The sequence below is a fragment of the Rhincodon typus genome, chromosome 10 (genome assembly GCF_021869965.1).
Source record: "Rhincodon typus isolate 14 chromosome 10, sRhiTyp1.1, whole genome shotgun sequence".
Lineage (NCBI taxonomy): Eukaryota > Metazoa > Chordata > Chondrichthyes > Orectolobiformes > Rhincodontidae > Rhincodon > Rhincodon typus.
Window position 1 is genome coordinate 78,874,727 of NC_063341.1, and position 26,510 is coordinate 78,901,236.

Genomic DNA, 26,510 nt, shown 5'->3' on the forward strand with positions numbered 1-26,510 from the left:
GGGGGGGGGGGGCCGGGTTAGGGAGTGGATTACCAGGTTGAAGACACACACCTCTCAGCCCCAATCCCCCCCCCAAATCATAGCTTCAGCTTCATCCCCTACAGCCCCCCCCCCCCCCCCCCGGTCCAGAACACACCCCCCCCCCCCCCGGCACCCGCCGCGCTCCTCTCTCACCATTCCGCTCCCGCTCCGCCGCCCAGCTGCCAGCTCTGCCCCGCACTCAGGACCCCGACACCGCCCCGCACAGCTGTCCCCGTCACTGCCTGCAAGGTACCGCGCCTGCGTGTGAGCCCAGCATCCCCACCTGCTGGCGGGAGGGGGGCACTGCAGGAGGAGACACTCATTGAACCTGTGAAATTGACAATGACAACACCAGGGAGAGAGAAGTTGGAGGGTAAAGTTAAGAGGACTAAAGGACGGACTTGCATTTATTTGCAGCTTTTCACCACTTCTGGAGGCTTCAAGACAGAAAACCAGGAATCTTTTGTCACAACTCACTGGGGTAGTGCACTTTCAGCTTCCTGTTGATTACCCCTTTTATCAACAGTTTGGTTCCAGAGAAAAAATTAGATCCTTCTCCAGTTAAAGAGTTTGATTAACTCCTTTGTCCCTTATTATAATTATGGGTTTAGTTGCATCATTTGAAAAGAAATTTGACAAAAAAAACCTTCATATCCTTCGTATCCACTGTTCCCATTGTGGCCTCCTCTACATCAGAGAGACCAAGTGGAAGTTTGGGGACTGCTTTGCAGAATACCTACGCTCGGTTTGCACTAAACAACTGCACCTCCTAGTCGCGAACCATTTCAACTCCCCCTCCCATTCCTCAGACGACATGTCCATCCTGGGCCTCCTGCAGTGCCACAACGATGCTACCCGAAGGTTGCAGGAACAGCAACTCATATTCCACTTGGGAACCCTGCAGCCCAATGATATCAATGTGGACTTCACAAGCTTCAAAATCTCCCCTTCCCCTACCGCATCCCAAAACCAGCCCAGCTCGTCCCCGCCTCCTAACCTGTCCTTTCTCCCACCTATCCCCTCCTCCCACCTCACTGACCAACCCCCACCACCACTTCCTACCTACCAGCCTCATACCCGCCTCCTTGACCTGTCCGTCTTCACTCCCACCTATCCACTGACCACCCCCCATCCCAACTCCCTACCTACACTCACCTTTACTGGCATTATCGCCGTCTCCTTGACCTGTCCGTCTTCTCTCCACCTACTGGCTCCACTATCCACCTTCTATCATCGCCTCCCTCTCTCTCTATTTATTTCAGAGCCCCCTGCCCCTCCCCCATTTCTGAAGAAGGGTCCAGACCTGAAACATCAGCTTTTCTGCTCCTCTGATGCTGCCTGGCCTGCTGTGTTCATCCAGCTCCGCACTTTGTTATCTCAGACTCCAGCATCAGCAGTATCTCCAGTATCTCTTCATATTGTTCACCTGCTTGCCTTTCTTTCACTTTCTCAACTTCCATCCTTCTCCAGTTTAATGGGGAGATGAAGAAAACAGTTTAACTAATGGATCAGCTCAAAATGTAGCTGCAAGATGTGAATTCATTGGAAAGAGTGCAGAAGTGATTTACAAGCTTCAGGCGGGGAGGCAATGACCTAGTGATGTTATTGCTGGACTGTTAATCCAGAGACCCAGGTGATATTTTGGAGACATGGGATCACATCACACCACAACAGATAGTGGAATTAGGAGTTTAATGATAACCATAAATGCATTGTTGATTGTCGGAAAAATCTGGCTCACTAATATCCTTTAGGGAAGGAAATCTGTCATCCTTACATAGTCTGGTCTACGTGTGACTCCAGACTCAAAACAATGTGGTTGACTCTTAACCGCCCTCTGGGCAATTACGGCTGCAAAATAAATGCTGGCCTAGCCAGAGAATGAATTTAAAAAAGGCTTCAGGGATGAGGAAACTTAAATGATTTACTCTGTCCAGCTCACTCATGATTTTGAAAAACTCTAACAAATCTCCCACTCAGCTTCCTTCTCTCCAAATAAACCAGTCCCAATTTTTTGAATCTGTCCTCATCACTGAGTTCCTTATTGCTGAAATCATTCTTGTAAATGCATTCATATCTGTCCTATAATGAACTGATTTGCCGAACAAATCTGGTGGCATTTTATGAGGAGATGACTAAGTGGTAGATGAGGGTAGGGCAGATGATGGAGTTAATATGGATTTCAGCAAAACCTTTGACAAGGTCCAACATGGGAAACTGATAAAGGAAGTTAAAGCTCACAGGATCTAATGTAACTTAGCAAGTAGCATCCAAAACTTAATGACAGGAGACAGAGGGTGGTGGCAGAAAACTGTTTGTGTGATTGGACCCCAGTGGTTGGAGCCCAATGTGGAGTGGCATACCACAGGAATCAGTGCTGGGTCCACTATTGTTTGTGATATTCATAAATAATGTACATGAGAATGTGGGAGAGATGATACGCAGGCTTGTAGATGACACAAAGATTGGCGGAGTGACTGATGGTGAAGAGGAAGGTGTTTAGCTACAGGAGGATATAAACAGTCTGGTCAGATGGGCAGATCAATGCAGATAGAAAAGACAAGAGAGTACTCAATGAATGGCAGTACACTAGGAAGCTCAGAGGAACAGAGGGATCTTGGATGCATGTCCACAGATCCCTAAAGGTGGCAGGACAGGTTAATAGGGGAGTTAAGATGACATACAGAATACTTGCCTTGATCAGTCTTTGCATTGATGATAAAAACATGGACATCATTTTGGAGCTGTGCAGGACTTTGGTTAGGCCACAGCTGGAATACTGTGTGCAACTCTGATCACCACACTATAGGAAGGATGTGATTGCACTGGAGGGGGTGCAGAGGAGATTCACCAGGATATTGCCTGGGATGGAGCATTTCAGCGATAAAGAGAGGTGGACTGCACCTCGCAGTCGCAAACCATTTCAACTCCCCCTCCCACTCCTTGGACGATATGTCCATCCTGGGCCTCCTGCAGTGCCACAACGATGCCACCCGAAGGTTGCAGGAACAGCAACTCATATTCCGCTTGGGAACCCTGCAGCCCAATGGTATCAATGTGAACTTCACAAGCTTCAAAATCTCCCCTCCCCCGACTGTATCCCAAAACCAGCCCAGCTCGTCCCCACCTCCCTAACCTGTCCTTCCTCCCACCTATCCACTCCCCCCACCTCAAGCCCCACCCCCACATCCTACCTACCCGCCTCATCCCACCTCCTTGACCTGTCCGTCCTCCCTGGACTGACCTATCCCCTCTCTAACTCCCCACCTACACTCACCTTTACTAGCTCCATCCCCGCCTCTTTGACCTGTCTGTCTCCTCTCCACCTATCTGCTCCTTTATCCATCTTCCATCCGCCTCCCCCTCTCTCCCTATTTATTTCAGAATCTTCTTCCCCTCCCCCATTTCTGAAGAAGGGTCCAGACCCGAAACGTCAGCTGTGTTCCTCCAGCTCCACACTGTGTTATCTCAGACTCCAGCATCTGCAGTTCTTACTAACTCTCTGAATAAAAACATTTCTCCTCATCTCACTCATAGCTCTCTTGTTGACAATCTTGAAATTGTGATTCCTGGTTACTGACATACCATCTAGTGGAAACAGAACATCCTTCTTTACCCTGTCAAAATTGTTCATAATTTTGAACACCTCAATTAGGTCACCTCTTATGTTTTTTTGCTCCAAGCAGAATAACACCATAAGATATAGGAGCAGAATTAGGCCATTCGGCTCATCGAGTCTGCTCTAACATTCGATCATGGCTGATGTGTTTCTCAACCTCATTCTCCCGCCTTCTCCCTGTAACCTTGAACCCCTCACCAATCAGGAAATTATCTATCTCTGTCTTAAATACACTCAATGACTTGGCTCCACAGCTCTCTGCAGCAATGAGTTCTACAGATTCACCACCCTCTGGCTGGAGAAATTCCTCCTCATATTAGTTCTAAAAAGTTTACCCTTCACTCCTAGGCTGTGCTTTTGGGTCCTAGTCTCTCCTACTAGTGGAAACATTTTCTCTTTGTCTACTCTATCCAGGCCTCTCAGTATTCTGGAAGTTTCAATCAGATCCCCACTCATCTTTTGAAATTCCATCCAGTACAGAACCAGAGTCCTTCATCACTTCTCATATGACAAACCTTTCATCTCCGGGATCATTCTTGTAAACCTCCTCTGCAGCCTCTCCTATGCCAGCACATCATTCCTTCGATATGGGACCCTAAACTGCTCATAATATTCCAAATGCAGTCTGACCAGATTCAGCATTATATAGCCTCAGCAGCACATCTCTGCCCCTGTGTTCTAGTCCTCTTGAAATGAATGTTAACATTGCACTTGTCTTCCTAACTGCCAACTAAACCTGCATGTTAAACTTAAGAGAATTCTGAGCTAAGACTCCCAAGTCTCTTTGTGCTTCAGATTTCTGAAGCCTTTCCCCACGCAGAAAACAATCTATGCCTTGATTCATTCTACCAAGTGCATATCTTCACACTTTCCCACATTGTGTTTCATCGACCACTTCTTTGCTCACTCCCCTAGCCTGGTCAACACCTTCTGCAGCCTCCCTGCTTCTTCAGCACTACCTGTCCATCCACCTATCTTTGTGTCATCTGCCAACTCAGCAACAATGCCCTACTCCACTGGCCATTGGCTGCCATTCTGAAAAAGACGCCTTTATTCCCATTCTCTGCCTTCTGTCAGTCAGCCAATTCTCTATCCTTGCCAGTTTCATATTTTTTAATTCATTCATAGGATGTGGATGTCTGGCCAGTATTTATCGTCCATCCCTAATTGCTCACAGGGCAGTTGAGAATCGACCACATTGCAGCAGCCCAATGTCCACTCTTGCCTCTCTCTCTTACCTTTTACAAAACTATCTAGTTTAAAGCCCTAACTTTTTTTTTGTTCATTGATGGGATGTGAGCATTGCTGGCTAGGCCACATTTATTGCCATCTCCAATTGCCTGGAGGGTCTGGAATCACATGTAACCTGACAATTGACACCAATTTTATGGTTATCATTAAATTCCTAATTCCAGATTTGGTATTGAATCCAAGCTCCATTATTTGCCATGGGGGGATTTGAACCTAGGTCCTCAGAAAATTACCAGGCCTTTGGTTTAATAGACTAGCAATAATACCACTTCTGCCATTGCCTCTTCCAACGATTCATGATTATGCAAGGATTCTGGTCCCAGCATGATTCAGGTGGACAAACAGGAGGCTGGAAGAACACAACAAACCAGGCAGCACCTGGAGGAGAGGTGCTGTCAACATTTCGGCTATTACCCTTTTTCACGACTGGATATGGGGGTGGAGGGTGCTGCAGATAAAGGGGGGGCGGTTGTTGAAGGGGTGGAGGCAGAATGGTGGTGGTAGATACATCCTGGCTGGTTGATGGGAGGGATGGATTCAGGTGCAGCCCGTTTCATTGGAACATCTCCCTCCTTCCCCAGTACTGGTGCCAATGTCCCATGAATTCAGATCTGTTTCTCCCACACCGATCTTTGAGCCACATGTTTACCTCTTTAATCATGTTGAACCTGTGCCAATTTGCTTCTTCCTAAGAATTTGTACCTAGGTACCTTTGCACCCAAGGTGGCACCATAAGCAGTGACTATGTAAACTTTTCACTGTACTCATATGAGTGCATGTTCTAGTAGTGCAGAGATTATTACCTTTTTGGTTATGCTTTTTCATTTAGCCCCTAACTGCTCGTATTTCCTCAGCAGAACATCTTTCCTCTTTCTACCTATATCATTGGTACCTACACGGACCGTGACAACTGGATCTTTCCCCTCCCACTCCAGGTTCCTCTGCAGCCGCGATGAGATTTCCTGAGCTAAGGCACCAGGCAGGCATCTTTTTTTAAAAATTCATTTGTGGGATGTTGGTGTCGCTGGCTGGCCAGCATTTCTTGCCCATCCCTAGTTGCCCTTGAGAAGGTGGTGGTGAGCTGCCTTCTTGAACCGCTGTAGTCCTCCTGCTGTGGGTTGACCCACAATGCTACGAAGGAAGGCACAAACCCCCAGATGTTAGTGAGGAGGACTTTGCAGGGTCGACAGGGCTGTTTCTGCCATTGTCTTTTCCGGTGCCTAGGTCGATGCCAGGTGATCCATCCAGTTACATTTCTTTGAGTCTTTTAGAGATTGATACATCTGAGTGGCTTGCTAGGCCATTTCAGAGGGCAGTTGAGAGTCAACCACATTGCTGTGGGTCTGGAGTCACATGTAGGCCCGACCAGGTGAGGGTGGCAGATTTCCTCCCCTGAAGGGCATTAGTGAACCAGATAGGTTTTTCCTGACAATCATGGTGATCAGTAGATTCATAATTCCAGACGTTTTTTTTTAATTCCAATTCCACCATCTGCCGTGGTGGGATTTGAACCCGGGTCCCCAGAACATCAGTTGGGTTTCTGGGTTAATAGTCTAGCGATAATACCACTAGACCATCGCCTATCACAGCCTATGTGACTCTCGATCCTAGCCACAGGGAACAACATCTACTGAGTCTACTAGTCCCAATCATAACTACATTCCTCATTTCCCCCCGTTTTGAATAGCTCCCTGTACCACGGTGCTGTGGTCAGTTTGTTCATCATCCCATCCCACCCAACTCTCATCCAATCTCTCTAATCTTTCCTTGTATCTAAAATCCCTTATTCTAGTAAATTTCCTTTGAACTCTCTCCAGGGCTTTAGCATCCTTCCTTAAATAAGGTGCCCAGAACTGAAGACAATATTCCAAATGTGGTCAGACCAATGATTTGTAGAGGGGAAGCATCACTTAGTCAGTCACACAGCACAGAAACAAACCCTTTGGTCCAACCAGTCCATGCCGAACATAATCCAAAACTAAACTATTCCCACCTGCCTGCAGTTGGCCCATATCCCTCTAAACCTTTCTTATTCATATACTTAGCCAAATGTCTTTTAAACACTGTAACTGTATCCACATCCACCAGTTTCTCTGGAAGTTCATTCCACACACAAACCACTCTATCTAAAAAATTTGTCCCTCACGTCCTTTTTAAATCTTTCTCCTCTCACCTTAAAAATACATCCCTTAGTCTTGAAATCCCCCACCATAGGGGAAAGATACTTTTTCTTCCTTGCATTTATACTCTATGCCTCCATTTACAACCCAACAATCCTGTAATCCTTCTTAATAACTGTTTCCACTTGCCTGGTCATCTTCAGAGAATTATGCACGTGAATCCCAAGGTCCCTCTGCTCCTGTACTCACCTCAAAGTTGTACCATTGAGCCTGTATCATTTCTGTGTTTTTTTTTTCTATCAAAATGCACTACCTCACATTTCTCTGCACTGAAATCCATCTGCCAGGTGGCAGCCCATTTGGCCAACTTGTCAATGATCCTCTGAAGGAGGAACTGAGGAAGAGTCACTGGACTCGAAACGTTAACTCGTTTCTCCTTCACAGATACTGCCAGACCTGCTGATCTTTTCCAGCAACTTTGTTTTTGTTCCTCTTAAGTCAGTCAGCATCATCCTCACAATCTACTATTTTCCCTAGTTTAGTATATTTTGTAAATTTAGAGATTTTGCCCCCAGTACTCATCCTCAAATTGTTTATATAAATCAGAAAAAGTAAGGGTTCCAACACCGATCCCTGGTAAACATCACTTTCAACTCATCTCCAATCTGAGAAATGCCCATCTATACCTACCCTCTGTTTCCTGTCCTTTAGCCAACTTCTAATCCATGTGGCTAAGGACCCATCATCCCAAACGTTTCTAATTTGCTAACCAGCCTGCCATGTGGCACTGCACAAAATGCTTTCTGAAAGTCCAAATACACAACATGCACAAAAATAGAGATTGCTGGAAAAGCTCAGCAAGTCTGGCAGCATCTGTGAAGAAAAATCACAGTTAACGTTTTGGGTCTGGTGACCCTTCGTCAGAACTGATGGTAGCTAGGAAAATGTCGGTTCATATGCAGAAGATAGGGTGGGGTGGAAGGGGTAAGGAGTAATTGATAGGTGGGGATAGTGCCCAAAGACAGAGAAGAACAGTTGGACAGACAAAGGAGTGGGTACGATCTGGAAAGGAGGGTGAACAGCTGTTAATGGAGACTGTTAGTGGCTAACAATAGGTAGTGTGTAATGGCAGGCTATGTGATAACAAGGCCTGGTGTGTGGCGTAGGGGGCTGGGACATGGGAGAGATCAGGCCCTAAAATTATTGAACTCGATCTTGAGTCTTGAGGGCTGCAGGGTCCCCAAGTGGAAAATGAGGTGTTGTTACTCCAGCTTGCGCTGAGCTTCGCTGGAGTCCTGCAGCAAGCCAGAGACAGAGATGTTGGCCAGGGAACAGGGTGGTGTGTTAAAGTTGCAGGCAACTGGAAGCTCAGGGTCCTGTTTGCAGACAGAACGTAGATATTCTGCGAAGCGGTCACCCAATCTACGCTTCATTTCCCCAATCTAGAAGGGACCACATTGTGAGCAGCGAATGCAGTGGGCTAGGTTGTGTAAAGTGCAGGTAAAGTGCTGCTTCACCTGGAAGGTACGTTTGGGCCCTTGGATACTGAGGAGGGAGGAGGTAAATGGGAAGTAGTTACGCCTTCGGCAGTTGCAGGGGAAGATGCCATGGCGGGGGCGGGGGCGGGGGCGGAGGCGGGGTGGTGGGTGGGGAAGAGGGGTGGTGTTGGGAGTGAAGGAAGAGTGGATCAGGGTGTCCCAGAGGGAACGGTCCCTGTGGAAGATGGACAAGGGAGGGGAGGGGAATGTGTGTCTGGTGGTGGCATCTCGCTGGAGGTGGCAGAAATTATAACTTTTGATCTTCTGGCTGTGGATGCTGGTGGGATGGCAGGTAAGAACAAGGGGAACCCTATTGCTGTTGCAGGAGGGAAGAGATAGGGTAACAGCAGAAGTGCAGGCAATGGGCCAGACCTGGTTGAGGGCCCTGTTGACAATGGTGCCGGGGAATTCTCAGTTGAGGAGAAAGGTAGACATTTCAGAGGCTCCCTTATCAAAGTTGGCCTCATCGGAACATATGCGACAGAGACGGACGAACTGGGAGAACGGGATGGAGTCTTTATAGGAAGCAAGGTACAAGGATGTATCGTCCAGGTAGCTGTGGGAGTGAGTGGGTTTATAGTGAGATATTGTGGCCAGTCTATCCCCAGAAATGGAAACAGAGATGTCAAGGAAGGGAGGAGTCAGATAGACCAGGTGAAAGTGAGGGCGGGGTGGAAATTGGAAGCAAAATTGATAAACCTTTACAATTCTGGACAAGAGAGAGAAGCAGCACCGATCATATCATTAATATGTTGGAGAAAGAGTTATGGTTGGGGGCCGGAATAGCACTGGAACAAGGAATGTTCTACTTACCCCATGAAGAGACAGGCATAACAGGGGCCCATGCGGGTACCCATGGCAACCCCTCTGACCTGAAGAAAATGAGAGGAGTTAAAAGAAAAGATGTCGAGAGCGAGGACGAACTCAGCCAAGAAAAGGAGGGTGGTGGGTGGGTGGGGATAGTTCAGGCCTTTGCTCAAGGAAGAAACGGAGAGCCGAGAGATGGACATATAAAGGGATCGCACGTTCATGGTAAAGAGACGGTGGCTGAAGCCTGCTTAATTGGAAATTCCAAAAATGGTGTAAAGCGTCAGAACAATCACAGAGGTACATGGGCAGGGACTGGACCAGGGGAGAAAATACCAAGTTAAGATAGGAAGATATGAGTTCTGAAGGGCAGGAGCAGGCTATCCAGACAATCCTGTTTGTGAATTTTCAGAAGGAGGTAGAAGCAAGCTGTGTAGGGCTGGGGGACTATCAGCTCGGAGGCAGTGGAGGGGAGATCACCAGATGAAATAATAGCCATAGTTGATACAGTTGTTGATGTGCTATGGTGGGGTCATAGTCCAGAGGAAGATAGGAGGAGGTATCTGAGAGCTGGCAATCAGCTTCTGCAACAGAGGTCTGTACGCCAGACTACAACAGCACCACCCTTATTGACAGGCTTAATGACAAAGTCAGGGTTGAATCTAAGCACACTGAGTGCAGTCAGTTCAGAGGGAGATAGGTTGGTTTGGGTGAAGGGGGGCAGAGCACGATCCTCATCCACTGCCTGTCAAAGAACTCAATTAGTCAGGCATGAGATAGTAGGAACTGCAGATGCTGGAGAGTCTGAGATAACAAGGTGTAGAGCTGGATGAGCACAGCAGGCCAAGCAACATCAGAGGAGCAGGGAGGCTGACGTTTTGGGCCTAGACCCTTCTTGCCCGAAACGTCAGCCTTCCTGCGCCTGAAAATGCTGCTTGGCCTGCTGTGTTCATCCAGCTCTACACCTTGTTATCTCTTTAGTCAGACATGATCTGCTTTCAAAGGTGTGTAAGATTACAAGGGCTATGGACAGGGTGGACAGAAAGCAGATACCCGAGTCAAAGGGGCAATAACAAGGGAGCATAATTTTAAGGTGCAAAGCAGAAGGATGACAGAGATTGGAGGAAAAACGTTTTCACCCAGAGAATGGTGGGTAACTGGAATGCACTGCCTGAGAGAGCAGTTGATGTAAGAAATCTCACAACCTTTAAAAAAAGGTATTTGGATGAGCGCTTGAAATGTCATAACATTCAAGGCTGGAAACCTTGTGTGGAAAAGGGGGACTAGTGTGGATTTATCACAGCTTTGGCAGTACAGACTCAATGGGCCAAAGGGCCTCTTCTACAGTGTTCTAGACTCTCCAGCCAGGGGGAAATAACCTCCCTGTATCCACTGAGTCAAACCTCCTCAGAGCATTATATGTTTCAACAAGATCACCTTTCATTCTTCAAACTCCACAGTATCGTCCCATTTCACTTGATCATTCTCACAGGACACCTGTCAATGCAGTTCTCCATATTAGTAAATGATAGAAGGGGACGGAGAAAGATCGAAGAAAAATAAAATTCAATAATTGCAACAGAACCAGGAGAATACATTAAACAAACCAGGCTCACTTGTCTGGAAAACAAAAAGCTGAGGGATGATTTGAACAAGATTGAGGTCTGATAGGATAGACATAGAACAGGTATTTCCACTTTTTGAGACAATTCAAATTAGGAGCTATGGAGTATGAGACAGTCATTAATGGATCCAAAATGAAATTAAAGAGGAATTTCTTTATCCAGAATGGTTAGAATGTGGATAGCAAACAGCGATTGAGGTGAGTAGCATGAATATGGTTTAAGGGAAGCTGGGATAAGCATAAGACAGAGAAAAGAATGTAAGAATGTGTTGGTCAAGTGAGATGAAGAACAGGCAGAACTCATGCCTAACATAAGTTGCAGCGTGGATTATTTCAGTTGAATGGCCTGTTTCTGTACTGTACATCCATTTACTTGTATATAAAGTCAAGTCAACCATGTGAAGAACAGTGGCAAGGTAACAGTAACTGTTGGTAAGAACTTTCCAAGTGAGCAGGTACAGGAGACTGACAGATTAAAAATAAAAATAAAGACAAATTAAATGTCAACAATTCATTTGATTGAAGTACTTCTTTATTTTTAGCTATTTATTTGTTCATCTTATTTTGAGAATGTTATGTTCGATTGCAGTCGGCCGCTAAATTTCCCTTGGGTCCAAAATCTCTCCAGTGCCCATCACCGTAAATTGTTGAGGCACTTTCAGAAAATGTTACAGACATAAAGAAGGGTCCTGTTCTTAACAAAAGTAAACTTTAACTCCTCTCCACATTGCATAGAAAGAAAAGTGGGTTTGTGTGGTGGGGTCAGTCTAGGAATCAGAATTGCATTGTGAAGCATTTATTCAATGTAAACAAATGGATCTTTCACTGCTCGTATTTCTCGATGTGTTGTCGTGCAATGATCATTCTCTGGATTTGAGCAGTGCCTTCGTAGATCTGGAAAAGTTGTTGTATTTAAAAATGTAAATCAGAAAATGCAGCATGATTTAGTTTGTACATGTAACAGAAACAATCAAAATCAAATTAATTTGCTGCATAAGAAATAGCTGCAGCCATTATTACTTTATGTATAAATAGCAATAAATCGTTGTAAATAACATGCATTTACATAGCACTGTTAATGTAACAAAGATCCCCAAGCACTCCACTCAAAATCTGATACCAAGCTTCATGAGGTGGTAGCGGGACAGGTGACAAACTAGGAGGTTTTAAGCAGAGCTTTAAAGAATGACACACACACAGGGATTTTGGGTGGTGGTTTTGGTGGTGGAGGGGTTGGTGATTCCAGAGCTCAAGGACCATGTAGCTGAAGCCATGGCCACAAATGGTTCATGCATTAAAATCAGGGAGAGATTCCAACTGGAGGTGCGGAGAGATCCTGTAGGGACGGAGGTTACAGAAGTTGGTGAATGGACTAAGGCTGGGAAAGCATATTTTTCCCCAAAATCAATGTATTGTCAAATTAGGTGTCAGTGACAGAATAGGACAAATGAACAAGATTTTGAGATATGGTCAGCAGAGTTTGAAAGTCTTGAATGAAAAACAGAAATAAAACAGAAACCAGTTGGGGAAGAGCACAATGTCAATGATGTATTGTAGGCTCCATCGCTATCAGGTTGTCTGATTCAAACTGACATAACAAAGCAATGCTCATGCTCACTGACTCACATGTGCTCATTTAAACCACAGTCACTGAGACTTCACCATAGGAGAAACACACAATGTTCAAATCAGAACAAAACCAGACAGGAGGTCAGGCAAATGTCAAAAGGACTCCATGTTAAATAGTGCACAAGAAAACATCTGACTCCCGATGGCAGCTCATACTGTGACATTAAAGAGAAAGGAGATTGCACAACCTTCAAATACTTGCAGCCAAATTTCTGAAATACAGGGATTATTTTAATGTTGGGAAATCAGCAGTCATAATGTGTGGTGAGATAAATGAGCAGCAAAATGGCTTTAAAACCCTCCCACTTCCTACAGTCTAAGGGGGTGGCCATGGGAACCCGCACGGGCCAAAGCTATGCCTGCCTCTTCGTAGGATACGTGGAACAGTCCCTCTTCTGCTGTTACACTGGCACTATCCCCCACCTCTTCCTCCGCTACATTGATGACTGTATCGGCACCGGCTCGTGCTCCCACGAGGAGCTTGACCAGTTCATCAACTTTACTAACACCTTTCACCTCAACCTCAAGTTCACCTAGACCATCTCCGATACCTCTCTCTCCTTCCTGGACCTCTCGGTCTCCATCTCTAGTGACCGCCTTGAAACCAACATCTATTTCAAGCCCACCGACTACCACAGCTACCTAGACTACACCTCCTCTCACCGACCTTCCTGCAAGAATGCGATCCCTTACTCTTAATTCCTCCGCCTCCACTGTATCTGCTCGCAAGTTGGGGCATTCCACTCCCGAACATCCCAGATGTCCTGCTATTTCAGGGACCGCAACATCCCCCGTTTGGTGGTCGAAAATGCCCTCAACCGCATCTGTTGCATTTCCCGCACCTCTGCATTCACACCCCCTCTCCGCAACAAAAACAAAGACAGAATCCCCCTTGTCTTCACATATCACCCCACTAACCTCCGGATTCAAAGTATCATTCTCCGCCACTTCCACCACCTACAATCCGATCCCACAACCGAAGATATATTTCGCTCCCCACCCCTATCTGCCTTCCGTAGGGGCCATTCTCTCTGCAACTCCCTCGTCTGCTCCACACTCCCCACTAGCCCTACCACCCCCGGCACCTTTCCCTGCAACCGCAGGAAGTGCTACACCTGCCCCTACACCTTCACCCCTCAACCCCATCCAAGGCCCCAAACAAACCTTCCACATTAGACAGAGGTACACCTGCACATCCATCAACGTGGTTTATTACATCCGCTACTCCCGATGTGGCCTCCTCTACATCGGTGAGACCAAGCGGAGGCTCGGAGACCATTTTGTAGAGCACCTGTGCTCTGTTCGCGGCAAACGACAATACCTTCCAGTTGCAAACCATTTCAAATCCCCCTCCCACTCCCTGGGTGACACGTCCATCCTGGGCCTCCTCCAGTGTCACAATGATGCCACCCGCAAACTAGAGGAGCAGCACCTCATATTCCACCTCGGCAGCCTACAGCCCGATGGCCTAAATGTGGATTTTACCAGTTTCAAAATCTCCCCACCCCCGACCTCATCCCATGACCAACCCTCCCTCTCACCCCGCCTCCTTGACCTGATACAACCTGACCATCTTCTCTCCCATCTATCTACTCCTCCTACCTCACTGACCAATCCTCACCACATCCTACCTGCACTCACCTGTCACTATCCCGCCTACCATCCCCAGCCCCACCCCTCCTCTCTCTATTTATTTTTGAGCTCCCTTCCCCCTCCCCATTTCTGAAGAAGGGTCCTGACCCGAAACATCAACTTTCCTGTTCCTCTGATGCTGCCTGGCCTGCTGTGCTCCTCCAGCTCCACAGTGTTATTATCTCTGACTCCAGCATCTGCAGTTCTTACTATCTCTGCTTTAAAACGATGCTGCTGAGGGTTAAATATTGGCTAGGACACTAGAGAGTGATCACACAGAGTCTCAGTTTAAAGTATCGTCCATTGCAGCCCTCGATGTCTGATTCATGCACTCAAGTTACTTGACTGGTAAATATCAGTTTAAAGAAGAAGGCTGTTTAAAAGGGAAGTGGGCTTCTCGGGGTTATTGGAATACAATAGCAAAGAAGTTATGTTTTATAAACACAGGTTAGGTCTCAACATGGCTCTTTGAAACAGCCTTCTCATCATTTAAAAGCTGTTAAGTACTTAAATATGAATGTCAAATCTTACACTGGGTGATGCCATGGATGAGACGTTAAACCAAATGATCTGTCTGACCTTTCCTGGATGTTAAAGCCAATATTTGTACTACCTTGTTCAATTAAAGGCGGCATTTGGCATACGTGCCTTCATTGGTCAGAGCATTAAGTATAGGAGTTGGGACATCATGTTGTGGCCATACAGGACATTGGTGAGGCCACTTTTGGAATACTGTGTACAGTTCTGGTCACCTTGTTATAGGAAGGATATTATTGAATTGGAAAGAGTGCAGAAAAGATTTACAGGATGTACCAGGAGGAGGGTTTGAGTTATCAGGATCGGCTGGGACTTTTATTCCTGGAGTGTCGGAGGCTGAGGGGTGACCTTAGAGGTTTATAAAATCTTGAGGGGCATGGATAGGGTGAATAGCAAGAGTCTTTTCTATAGAATCTCTACAGTGTGGAAACAGGCCCTTTGGCCCAACCAGTCCACACCGAACCTCAGAGCATCCCAACCAGACCCATCCCCTTGTAACCCACCTAATTTACACATCCCTGAACACTACGGGCAATTTAGCATGGCCAATCCACTTAACTTGCACATCTTTGGACTGTGGAAGGAAACCGGAGCACCCGGAGGAAACCCATGCAGACACGGGGAAAATGTGCAAGCTCCACACAGACAGTCGCCCGAGGGTGGAATTGAACCCAGGTTTTAAAACATTATTAAATTAAAATTTGATGTGTATAAATAATAAGCTAAACACAAATACTAAGCTAAGTTGTTCTTTAGGGAAGGAAACTGCCATCCTTACCTGGTCTGGCCTACATGTGACTCCAGACCCATAGCAATGTGGTTGACTCTTAACTGCCCTCTGGGCAATTAGGGATGGGCAATAAGAACTGCCTAGCCAGCAATGCCCTCATCCCATGAATGAATAAAGATAAGAAAAAAACAGTGGTTGTTTTAAGTTCTGTCATTGAATGTTAACATTGATGGCTCGACCAACACTTATTGCCTTTGTGGTGGTGGTAGGGAGCCACCTCCTAGAATTACTGTAGTCCATATCATGTAGGAACTGCCACAATATTGTTAGGAAGGCAGCAGAAACCCAAGTAGTTATATTATTAAAAGTCCCTACTTATAAATTCAGAAAGTAAATAAAACAAGGTTAGATAAGGATAATAGTGTGGGTGTGTGCTGCGAGTTTCTAGAGAGCACTATGATCCTGAGCCACTACATGTGCAACTGTCTGCAACTCTCAAACTCCTGTTTGTGGGAAAGACTAGAAATAGAGGAATCAGTTTAAACATCTGCAATCATCTATTTCAAACAGAGATAAGGGGGTTATTTATTTCTCAAAGAATGTCATTAGTTTGTGGAATTTGCTTGCCCCAAGAGCAATGGAGTCATTAAAGAGTTTTAAGGCAGAGGTGGATAGATTCTTGACTAACGAGGAAGTTGAAGGGTACCAGGGAAAGGAAGCAAAGTGTTTTTGAGGCCACAATCGGATCAGCCATAGTCTTATTGAGTGATGGAGTAGGCAGAAGTAGCCAAATGGCCTGCTCCTGTTCCTAATTCTTCAGTTTGTACATTCAGATTAGTGTTGTTGAGCTGGAATCTTGAGATGCAGTCATCACAGGGTGGGGTGTGTCACCTAAACACTTTCACCCAGAGGTTTAGTAGCAATACAAGTCTGTTTAGATACTAGGGATAGGAAGATCTGACTGCAAGTCAGGCAGCTTAAGGAATCACCAGTGCAGTGGTGCACAAGCCTCAGCTTCTGCCCTCATCTGACAGGTACAAGATTTGGGCGGCCTGTGAGGGTGACAGCACTGTCTTCAGCATGCTACAGAGAGCTTTCAAGTGTGGGTAGTGAACAGGAGTGTGTCACTATTGTGCCAGTATATTCAGGGGTATAATGTACTCTAAAATCTCAAAACATTTCACAGCCAATGAAGTACTTCTGAAGCGTAGTCACTGTTGGAATGATGGATCTGCAACCACGAATTCATACATAGCAAGCTCTGACAAACAGCAAAGTTACAATAATCCGATAACATGTATGATGTTAATTGAGGGATAAAATTCGGCCAGGATATCTGGGATAAACAGCCTGCTCTTTGAAGTTGTGCCAAGGAATCTTTTATGTTCTAGATGGAGCAGACTGGCTCTCAGTTAACATTTGATCTGAAAGACAACACCTTCACAATGGAGCACTCCCTCAGTAGTTTATTGGAATGGCAGTCTTGATTTTTGCCCACAAGGTCTTTCATGGGACTTCAACCAACTGAACTGTAGCTAGCACACAACATGATGTGGGAAAATACAGCAGTAAAGAAATGGAGATGCAGAATTTTAATTTTCAGCACTGAGAGATTAGAATATGTTGACATACAGAGGGACCTGGGTGTTTTGAAATGTAAACTCAAAATTAACATGAAAGTACACCTGGAAATTAGAAAAGCAAATTGTATGCTAGCATTTATCACATTAGGATTGGAATACAAGGGTAAATAAATCTTACAACAATTAAGGGCTTTAGTGACTCTACAAATAGAGTACGGTGTTTGGGTTTTGGGTCTTCAAGAAACGATATCTTGCCTTAAGGAGAAGTGAAATGAGATTTATTGGACTGCTTCCTAGGATGAAGGGATTGTCTATGCAGAGAGTCTGGATAGACTACACCTGTAATCCTAAAATTTGGAAGAATGGGAGGTAATCTCATTGAAATGTAAATTTCGAAGGGGCTTGACAGGGTAGATGCTGCCAAGATCTTGCTGGTTGGAAATCTAGAAAACTGGGTCACAGTCTCAGACTAGGTCAGTCATTTAGAGCACAACTTAGGAGAAACATTTTTGTTCTGAATCTTTGCAATATGTGACCCCAGAGAACTACGAATGGAGCACATTTAACACAAAGACCAATGATATTTACATATTGAAGCAGCTAAGAGACATGAAGAAAGCACAGGGTGGCTAAGAGGAGATGGCAAGTCAGTCACAACTTTGGTGATGGGCAGTGCAGGCCCGAGGTCCAAATAGCTGACTGCTGCTCCTATTATTTATGTTCTTACAAACAGAGGTCCTTCTCCCTCAACTAGTGATGAAGGGAGGCTTAATAGGTGCTCAAAATCCGAGCACTTTAGATAGAGGATCAAGGACAAATTACTCCCAACAGCAGGAGAGTCAATGAGCAGAGGATACAAATCTGACGTAAATGGCCAAAGAGCTGGAGGTGAGGTGATGAAAAAGATCGTTTCTGAGATCTGCAATGCACTATCTGAAAGGGTGGTGAAAAGAAAAAGTTTCAATAGTAACTTGCAAAAGGAAGTTAGAACAAAAACTTGAAAAAGAAAAATTGCGGGGCTATGGAGCAACAGCAGGTGAAAATGGGACTAACTGGATGGGTCTTTCAAGAAGCTAACAGACATGATGAGCCAAGTGACCACCTTCTGGCTGCACCATTCTGATACCCTGAGGTTTGGCAATAGATTGTGATATCCTTTAGTTTTGCAACAATGTGCTGGGAAAACAGCAGGTAATTAGCAACACCAACGTAAAAGTACTGGATGCTGGAAATTTGAAATAACAAAAAATGCTGAAAATAACTCAGTTGGTCTGGCAGCTTCTGATAAAGAAAAAGTTAATGTTTCAGATTGATCACCTTTCAGTGGCCAATATCTATCCACATATCCAAATGAGGATATTAAAAGAACTCATTACCTTAGTCATCTGCTCATTGCTGCTTATTAGACAGCTTGTTGCACCAAATTGGGTTGCTGTGTTTCCTAATTACAAGTACACAAGAAAAGTATTTCTGACCTGTAAAATATCTGGAGGGCACTGAGGTTGTGAAAACCATGGCAGAAATGCAAGATCTCTCTTTCTTATTTGAAGGATCAGTACAATTTCAGTCGATGTAAAAAAAAATTGGATCTTGTGGTACTTGCCTGGTAGATTTTAGCATCTCTCATCAGTTTCTCCACAGGATATTCACTGTTGAATCCATTGCCCCCAAAGATCTGGACGGCGTCACTGGCAACCTGATTGGCAATGTCTCCCGCAAAGGCTTTTGCTATGGAGGCGTAGTAAGTGTTCCTCCGTCCCTGGTCCACTTCCCAGGCCGCCCTCTGGTAACCTAACCGTGCCAATTCCACCTTCAGGGCCATGTCTGCCAGCAGGAAGGAAACTGCCTGATGCTGTATACATAACAGAGGGAGGAACAAGATTCAGCTGAGGCAAGAAATAGCACAGTTGCATCTCCCCAGTCCAACTATGGACTCTCAGAATCTTGCATTACAGGGAAGTAATTCTGTCCACTGTACGTGTGCTGATTTGCTGAAACAGCTATCTAATAAATCACACGCTGCACCTTCCAGCAAAATCCTACAACATTTTCCCCTTTGAGTATCTCTCTAATTCCCTTTTGAAAGTCATTATGAATCTGCTTTCACTGCCATTCCAGGCAACCCATTCCAGATCACAATGCACTGCATAAAAAAAATTCTCATCTCCTTCGGGTCTTTTACTGATTTAATCTATCAAAAGACTTCATCATTTTGAACATCTCTATTAAATCTCCTCTTAAACTTCACTGCTCCAAGACAAGTAACCCAAATCTCTTTAGTCTCTCACATTACTGAAGTCCCTTAGTGTTAGTATCCCTACTCTCCAGTGATCCTTACCAGACACCAGTTTATTTCACCAAGTTTACAGAAGTCATCACATTTACAGAAGTTACTACGTTATGCTTGAGGTTATGATTCCAACAGTCGGAGTGGCTGGTATTCAGGCTCCATTGCTCCATGAGCTGTGCCAAAAGTATAGACGTTTTATTTAATCACCAAAATAGTCAATGTGTTTCTATTTATTACTGTTATCCAGAACAAGAGAGACCTTCACCAGTTTCCTTCAGCAGACTGAAAAGTAACATGTTTATTAAGAACAATTTTATTTTTAAACAAGTGGTTAAAATAGGTTAAATTTTCTTCATTCATTCACAGGATGAGGGCAACGCTCACTGGGCAGCATTTATTGCCCATCTCTAACTGCCCAGAAGGCAGTTCAGAGTAAACCACATTGCTGTGGGACTGGAGTCACATGTAAACCAGACCAGGTAAAGAATGGCAGTTTCCTTCCCTAAAGGACATTAGTGAACCAGGGTTTTTCTGATAATCGACAATGGATTCACAGTCATCATTAGATTCTTAATTCCAGATATTTATTGAATTCAAATTCCACCATCTGCCATGGTAGGATTTGAACCTGGGTCCCCAGAAGCTTTTCTGGGTCTCTACCGTCCAGTGATAATACCACTAGGCCATCGCCTCCCCCATACTAAACTACTAAACAACTAAACTACTATATAGACTTAAACTATAACCCTTAATCTCACAAGCATGCATTCATAGACAAGTCAGCACAGCTCTGCAGAAATATCATAGCTTTGAACAAATATGAAAAAAAGACCAACACTCCATAGGTCAAGTGTGCGAATTCAGAAGACAGAATGAGTTGATTTCTCACTGTTTATCTGATATAGACGAGGTCCAATTGCTGACAGTCACAGATCGATGGAAGATCATCAAGCCAGAGTACAGATTCAGATGTGAAACAGTTAGCACTTGGCAGTCCTGACAACCAAAGCTTTATCAAGTTTTTCAAAGTACCTTACAGAGAAAAAAGATCTCTTTATCTGGTTTTACTTTAAGGATTTTTCTCCTACTGCAACAGCGTACTAACACTGCTTTGCCTTTCCAAGCCACTTTACAACTGCCATTTCGAAGTGTGCACCAACTTAGAGAGCTGGAATCACAAGCTGGTCCAAGGCCAGCAGATTCCCTTCTCATAAGGAAATAGAGTCAACCAGTTCTGTTTGCAGGAATTTTGTCAGAGAACCTTCTTGCAGAGGAAGAATCCATTCAGCCCATTGCACCACACCAGCTTTGTGAAAGAGCAGGCAACAAGAGATAGGCAATAAATGCTAGCCCAGGCGGCAACATCCCCATCCCATGAATCAATGCAAAAGTCCAATTAGTCCAATTCCCCTACTTTTTCCCCACAGCACTGCAAATGTTCACTTTTCCAATAGTTATCCAATGTAACTTTTTGGAAGTTACTTTTGAATATGATTCCACCACTCTTTCAATCACTGCAATCCAGATCATAACTATTCACTACGTAAAAATGAATGAATCTTCCCCTCTGGCTCTTTAGCCAATTACCTTCAATGTGTCCCTTTGTTCACTGACTCTCCTGCCACTGAAAACAGTTTCTCTTCATTCACACAATCAAAATCGCTCTATCAAACTTCACCTTACTATTTTCTTCACTGCAGGAAACTGTCAGCGGAGCTTTCTGTGCACAGGACCAGAGCTGACAGCTAGCACCATTAACATTCACAACATTACTGGTCCAAGTCTGCTCATGCTGCTTCACAGCAACTTGTTACCCCTTTTGCATCCTCTTAGGACATTATACACACATTTCTGACGAAGGGACAGCACTCCAAAAGCTTGTGATTTCAAATAAACCTGTTGGACAATAACGTGGTATCATGTGACTTCTGACTTTGTCCATCCCAGTCCGACACTGGCATCTCCACATTCAGAAATGGTGGCAGTGAATGTTAGAACTAGGGCTCAATGGTATTTCACGTTTGAAGGGCTGCTCCTATTCTTATTTCTTATATCCTTAATCTTCACACTTAAAAACCTTTATTTGCAGACATACAGAATACATACATACACCTCCAACCCCAATGAGACTTTCAATTCCCAATGAATCTGCAGTCAAAGTCCAAAAACTGAATACAATTTAAAACAATTGATATAATTAACAACTGACAGAAAGCTCCAAGTGACCAAAGGCTGAAGCTTGGGTTTCTGAGGGCGATAGGCAGAGTGAAGCTGAGTGTTTCCAAGAAAGCAGTACAGAATTTAGGCTGAGGTGGTTCAATCTCTCCAACCAGATTTGAGTGAAGGCTGTGGATGGAGCATTGTGGTATGAATGCATAGGGAGGCCAGGGTCAGCAGCTGGACATAAGTCGGGATCAGAAGGAACTGTAGACTGCATCGACCTGACAGATTTCACGAGCATTCCTTTCAATGTGCTACAGCACAAATGACCATAGAATTTGAATTCCAGGAGCTCTGTGCTGCTAGCCCATTGCTTGGATGTACTGGAGAATATCCCCTAACCAAAATGGCCCAGAGATTAAATCTGTTGTAAACAGCCATATGTTTTCCTTTGAAATGATTCTCGGGATTTGGGTGCCAGCATTTACTGACCATTCCTAGTTGCCGTTGAGAAGGTGGTGCTAAGCTGCCTTCTTGAACCACTCAGTACATCCACAGTGCACTTAGGGAGAAAATTCAGATTTTTGACCCAGTTCAGGATGGTGTGGGACTTGGAGAGGAACTTGAACATAGTGGCGTTCTCATGCATCTGCTGTTCTTATCACTCTAGACCATCAATTATAATTATAATTATAATTACTGAAATATAAATAGTCAATGCTCAGCAGGTGGAGTCATTACTGCCTCTAGCACTTTCTGGGAAGCCCCGAGTGCTCAAGGAACAAGAGTACATGTTCACCGGGAAAATGTGTCTCTAATTATAACAAGTTATATTTATTTTATCTTCAGTTCATTTAAATTTCCCAAGGTGCCTCACAGACATGTTCATCCATCAAAATTTGGTGCCGATAGTAACAAGAATGACTCATGTCTTGGTGTAAATATAGGTTTTAAGGAGCATCATAATGGAAGGAAGAGGGGCATAGATGCAATCCCAGAGTTTAGTACCAAGGCAGCTAAAGGCAATAGCTCAACAATTGAAATTGGGGATGCTTAAGCAGAAGGTTGCACAGCAGCAGAAGCTTAGAGAAATAGAGAGGACGTTAGTGGATTAGGACATGAGAATGAACATATTAAATTTGAGGATTTAAAACTCAACCTTACCTGTGCGAGTAATCTTCCAAAGGTTTTTCTTTCCAAGGCATACTTAGTAGCTTCATCCAAGGCTCTCTGGGCTAAACCAACTGCTCCAGCAGCAACCTGTGATTATATTCGTGTGTACAGGAGGCAGAGTTCAGTTAAAGGTCCCAAGCATCCTAAGGACAACAGACACTGTGCTATTTATTGCACTTTGTGAACCAGTTTGTACTTTAAATAGGATTGAGCTTTCCATCACCGAGTTCAAGAGTTTTTCCGTTCAAGCCCAAGGAGTGAAGCATAAAACTAGGCTCCGAGTGCAGTACTCAGCAGTTGGGCAGTGGGGGAGTTCTGAGGGAGAACACAAGTAAAAGTGCTTTTAAATGAGCATGAATCAGAGGTCTCTTCTACCCTCAAAGAGACAAAGAATCCAGATCCAAAATTTCAGAGATGACCAGAGTAATGTGAATGATGTAGACTTAATGAGGGAGCTTAAGGTGAAAGAACCAGTAGGGGGCAGTGCCAATACTAAGATAGAATTCACCCTGCAATTTGAGAGGGAGAAGCTGGGATTCAGATGTAATGGTATGACAATTGAGTAAAGGTAACTACAAAGTCAAGAGGGACGAGCTGGCCAAAGCTGGTTGGTAGGGAAGCCTAGCAGGTAAGAAAATGGAGCAACAATGGTAGGGGTTTCTGGGTAATTCAAGAGGCACAGCAGAAATTCATGCCAAGGAAGAAGAAACATACTAAGGGGAGGACAAGGCAACCAGGGCTGACAATGGAAATCAGGGACAGCATAAAAGTAAAAGAAAAAGCATACAATGTAATGAAGATTAGTGGGAAGCCAGAGGATTGGAAAACCTTCAAAAACCAGCAGAGGGCAAATAAAAAATAAACCTATAAGTGGGGAGAAGATGAAACAGGAGAGTAAGCTAGCTAGCAATATAAAAAGAGGACTGCAAGAATTATTTTAGATATCTAAAAGGTAAGAGACAGACAAGAATGGACATTGAAACAATGGAAAATGAGGCTGGAGATGTAGTAACGGGGAACAAAGAAATGGCTGAAGAACTGAATAGGTACTTTTCATAGTCTTCACAGTGGAACACACTAACAACGTATCAGAACTTCAAGGGGCAGAGATGACTGCAGTGGCCATCATGAGGGGGAAGGTGCTGGGGAAGCTGAAAGGTCTCAAGGTGGACAAATCACCCAGACCAGATGGGTTACACCCAAGATTTCTGAAGGAAATAGATGAGGAGATTGTGGAGGCATTGGTGGCGATTTTTCAGGAATCACTGGAGTCAGACAGGGTTTCAGAGGACTGGAAAATGGCTGATGTAATAACTTTGCTTAAGAAGGGAGGGAGGCAGAAGACAGGAAACCACAAGCCTGTTAGCCTGACCCTCAGTCATTGGTAGGATTTTAGAGTCCATTTTAAGAATGAGATTGTGGAATATTTGGAAGTACATGGTGAAACAGGGCTAAGTCAGCATGGTTTCATCAAGGGGAGGTCATGCCTTACAAATCTGTTAGAATTGTTTGAAGAGGTAATGCACAAGTTAGACAAAGGAGAGTCAGTGGACATGATCTATTTGGATTTCCAGAAGGCCTTGACAAAGTGCCACACAGGAGACTGCTAAATAACAGAGCCCATGGTAAAGGGATAAGGTACTGGCATGGATAGAGGATTGGCTGACTGGCAGAGTGTGGGGATAAAGGGGTCGTTTTCAGGATGGTAGCTGGTGAATAATGCAGTTCTGTAGGTGGGACCACAACTACTCATGTTATACAGTCACCATCTGCATGAAGGAACTGACGGCATTGTTACTGAGTTTGCACATGACACAAAGACAGATGGAGGGGCAGGTAGTTTTGAGGAAGCAAGGAGACTGCAGAAGGACTTGGGCCAGGAGAGTGGGCAAAGAAGTGGCAGATGTAAAATAACGTGGGAAATTGTGAGGTAATGCACCTTGATAGAAAGAATATACTATTTTCTAAACAGGGAAAGGCTTCAGAAATCCGTAGCACAAAGGGACTTGGGGCTCCTAGATTGGAGTTCTCTTAAGGTTAACACATAGGTTCAGTTGGCAGTGTGGAAGGCAGATGTAATGTTAGCATTCATTTCAAGAGGACTAAAATACAAGAGTAGAGATGTTTTCGGTTGTTTTCAGCGGCAGCAGCGCGAGCCAGAGTGCCGACGGGAAGGTAAGGTTGTTTTTTCTTCCCTGTATAAAAATATACCTCGTGCAGCAGAGAACCTCGTGTTTTCAGCAACGGGTGTGTGGAGCGAACACAAGCCAGGAAGGAACTGATATATTCGAGCATTGGCTAAACCCGAAACACTACACATGTACTGTCTTCCACCCATCCTCCTCCTCTAACCAAAAAAATAGACTGTGCGGAGGGTCAGTAAGGTAAGGCTTTTTTAAAAAATTCTTCTGGAAATCTAGAGTAGAGGGAATGGAAGCTAGGGCAGTTGCATGCTCCTCTTGCATGATGTGGGAGGTAAGGGTCACTGCTGGTGTCCCCTCTGACTTCACCTGCAAGAAGTGCATCTAACTCCAGCTCCTCAAAAACCACGTTAGGGAACTGGAGCTGGAGCTGGATGAACTCCGGATCATTCGGGAGGCTGAGGGGGTGATAGGAGGAGTTATAAGAAGGTGGGCACACCCAAGGTACAGGAAAAAGGTAGCTGGGTGACTGTCAGGAAGGGGAAAGGGAATAGGCAGACAGTGCAGGGATCCCCTGTGGCCATTCCCCTCAATAGTAAGTATACAATTTTGGATACTGTTGTGGGGGGACGACCTACCAGGGGAAGGCCATAGCAGACAGGTCTCTGGCACTGAGCCTGGCCCTGTGGCAAAGGAGGGAAGGGGGGAGAATAGGAGAGCAATTGTAGTGGGGGATTTAATAGTAGGAGGCACAGACTGGCGGTTCTGTGGACACGAACGAGATGATCGGATGGTATGTTGCCTCCTGGGTGCCAGGGTCCGTGATATCTTGGATCGTGTCTTCAAGATCCTTAAGGGGGAGGGTGAGCAACCAGCAGTCATGGTACACATCGGTACCAATGGCATAGGTAGAAAAATGACAGAGAATGTGTAAAACGAGTACAGGGAGTTAGGTTGGAAGCTGAAATCCAGGACAAACAGGGTAGTTATCTCTGGATTACTACCAGTGCCACGTGATAACCAAGTAAGAAATAGGGAGAGAGTGCAGCTAAACACGTGGCTACAGGGCTGGTGTAGGAGGGAGAGCTTCCATTATGTGGATAATTGGCGAACATTCTGGGGAAGGTTGGACCCATACAGTAAGGACGGGTTGCACCTGAACCGGAAGGGCACAAACATCCTGGGAGGGAGGTTTGCTCGAGCTATATGGGATGGTTTAAACTAGATTGGCAGGGGGTGGAGAACCGGATTTGTAATTCAGAGGATGAGGTATTCAGCCTTCCAAAAGACACAACAGGGAGAGAGGTTGTTAATAAAGAAATGCGGTCGATGGAACGTAATTGTGGACACAGAGATGGTTTGAGGTGTGTATACTTCAATGCTAGAAGTATCAGAAATAAGGCGGATGAACTTAGAGTGTGGGTCAGTACTTGGAACTACGATGTCATTGCCATTACAGAAACTTGGGTAACTCAGGGAGAGGAATGGTTGTTGGAAGTTCTGGGATTTAGATGCTTTAAAAGAAATAGGGAAGGTGGAAAAAGAGGCGGGGGAGTGGCATTGCTAGTCAGGGCTAGTATAGCAGGTACTGAAAGGCAGTTTGAAAATGATATGTCTACAGAGTCAGTTTGGGTTGAGGTCTGGAACAAGAAAGG

General features: G+C 45.0%; 2 protein-coding genes across 2 annotated transcripts in view; both read right to left on the reverse strand.

Annotated features, from left to right (window-relative positions):
• Positions 1-303, reverse strand: part of rabggtb (Rab geranylgeranyltransferase subunit beta) — a 53,593-nt gene extending 53,290 nt beyond the window's left edge. Inside the window, exon 1 of the mRNA XM_048601999.1 lies at positions 175-303. Coding sequence (XP_048457956.1) covers positions 175-177 — 3 coding nt within the window. The 5' untranslated portion in view covers positions 178-303. The remainder of the gene's footprint in view (positions 1-174) is intronic.
• An 11,191-nt stretch (positions 304-11,494) lies between these two features.
• The window catches only part of acadm (acyl-CoA dehydrogenase medium chain), a gene marked incomplete at its 5' end in the record, with an annotated part of 50,060 nt that continues 35,044 nt past the window's right edge, over positions 11,495-26,510 (reverse strand). The window contains 3 exons of the mRNA XM_048601571.1: positions 11,495-11,874; positions 18,695-18,943; positions 22,706-22,801. Coding sequence (XP_048457528.1) covers positions 11,803-11,874; positions 18,695-18,943; positions 22,706-22,801 — 417 coding nt within the window. The remainder of the gene's footprint in view (positions 11,875-18,694; positions 18,944-22,705; positions 22,802-26,510) is intronic.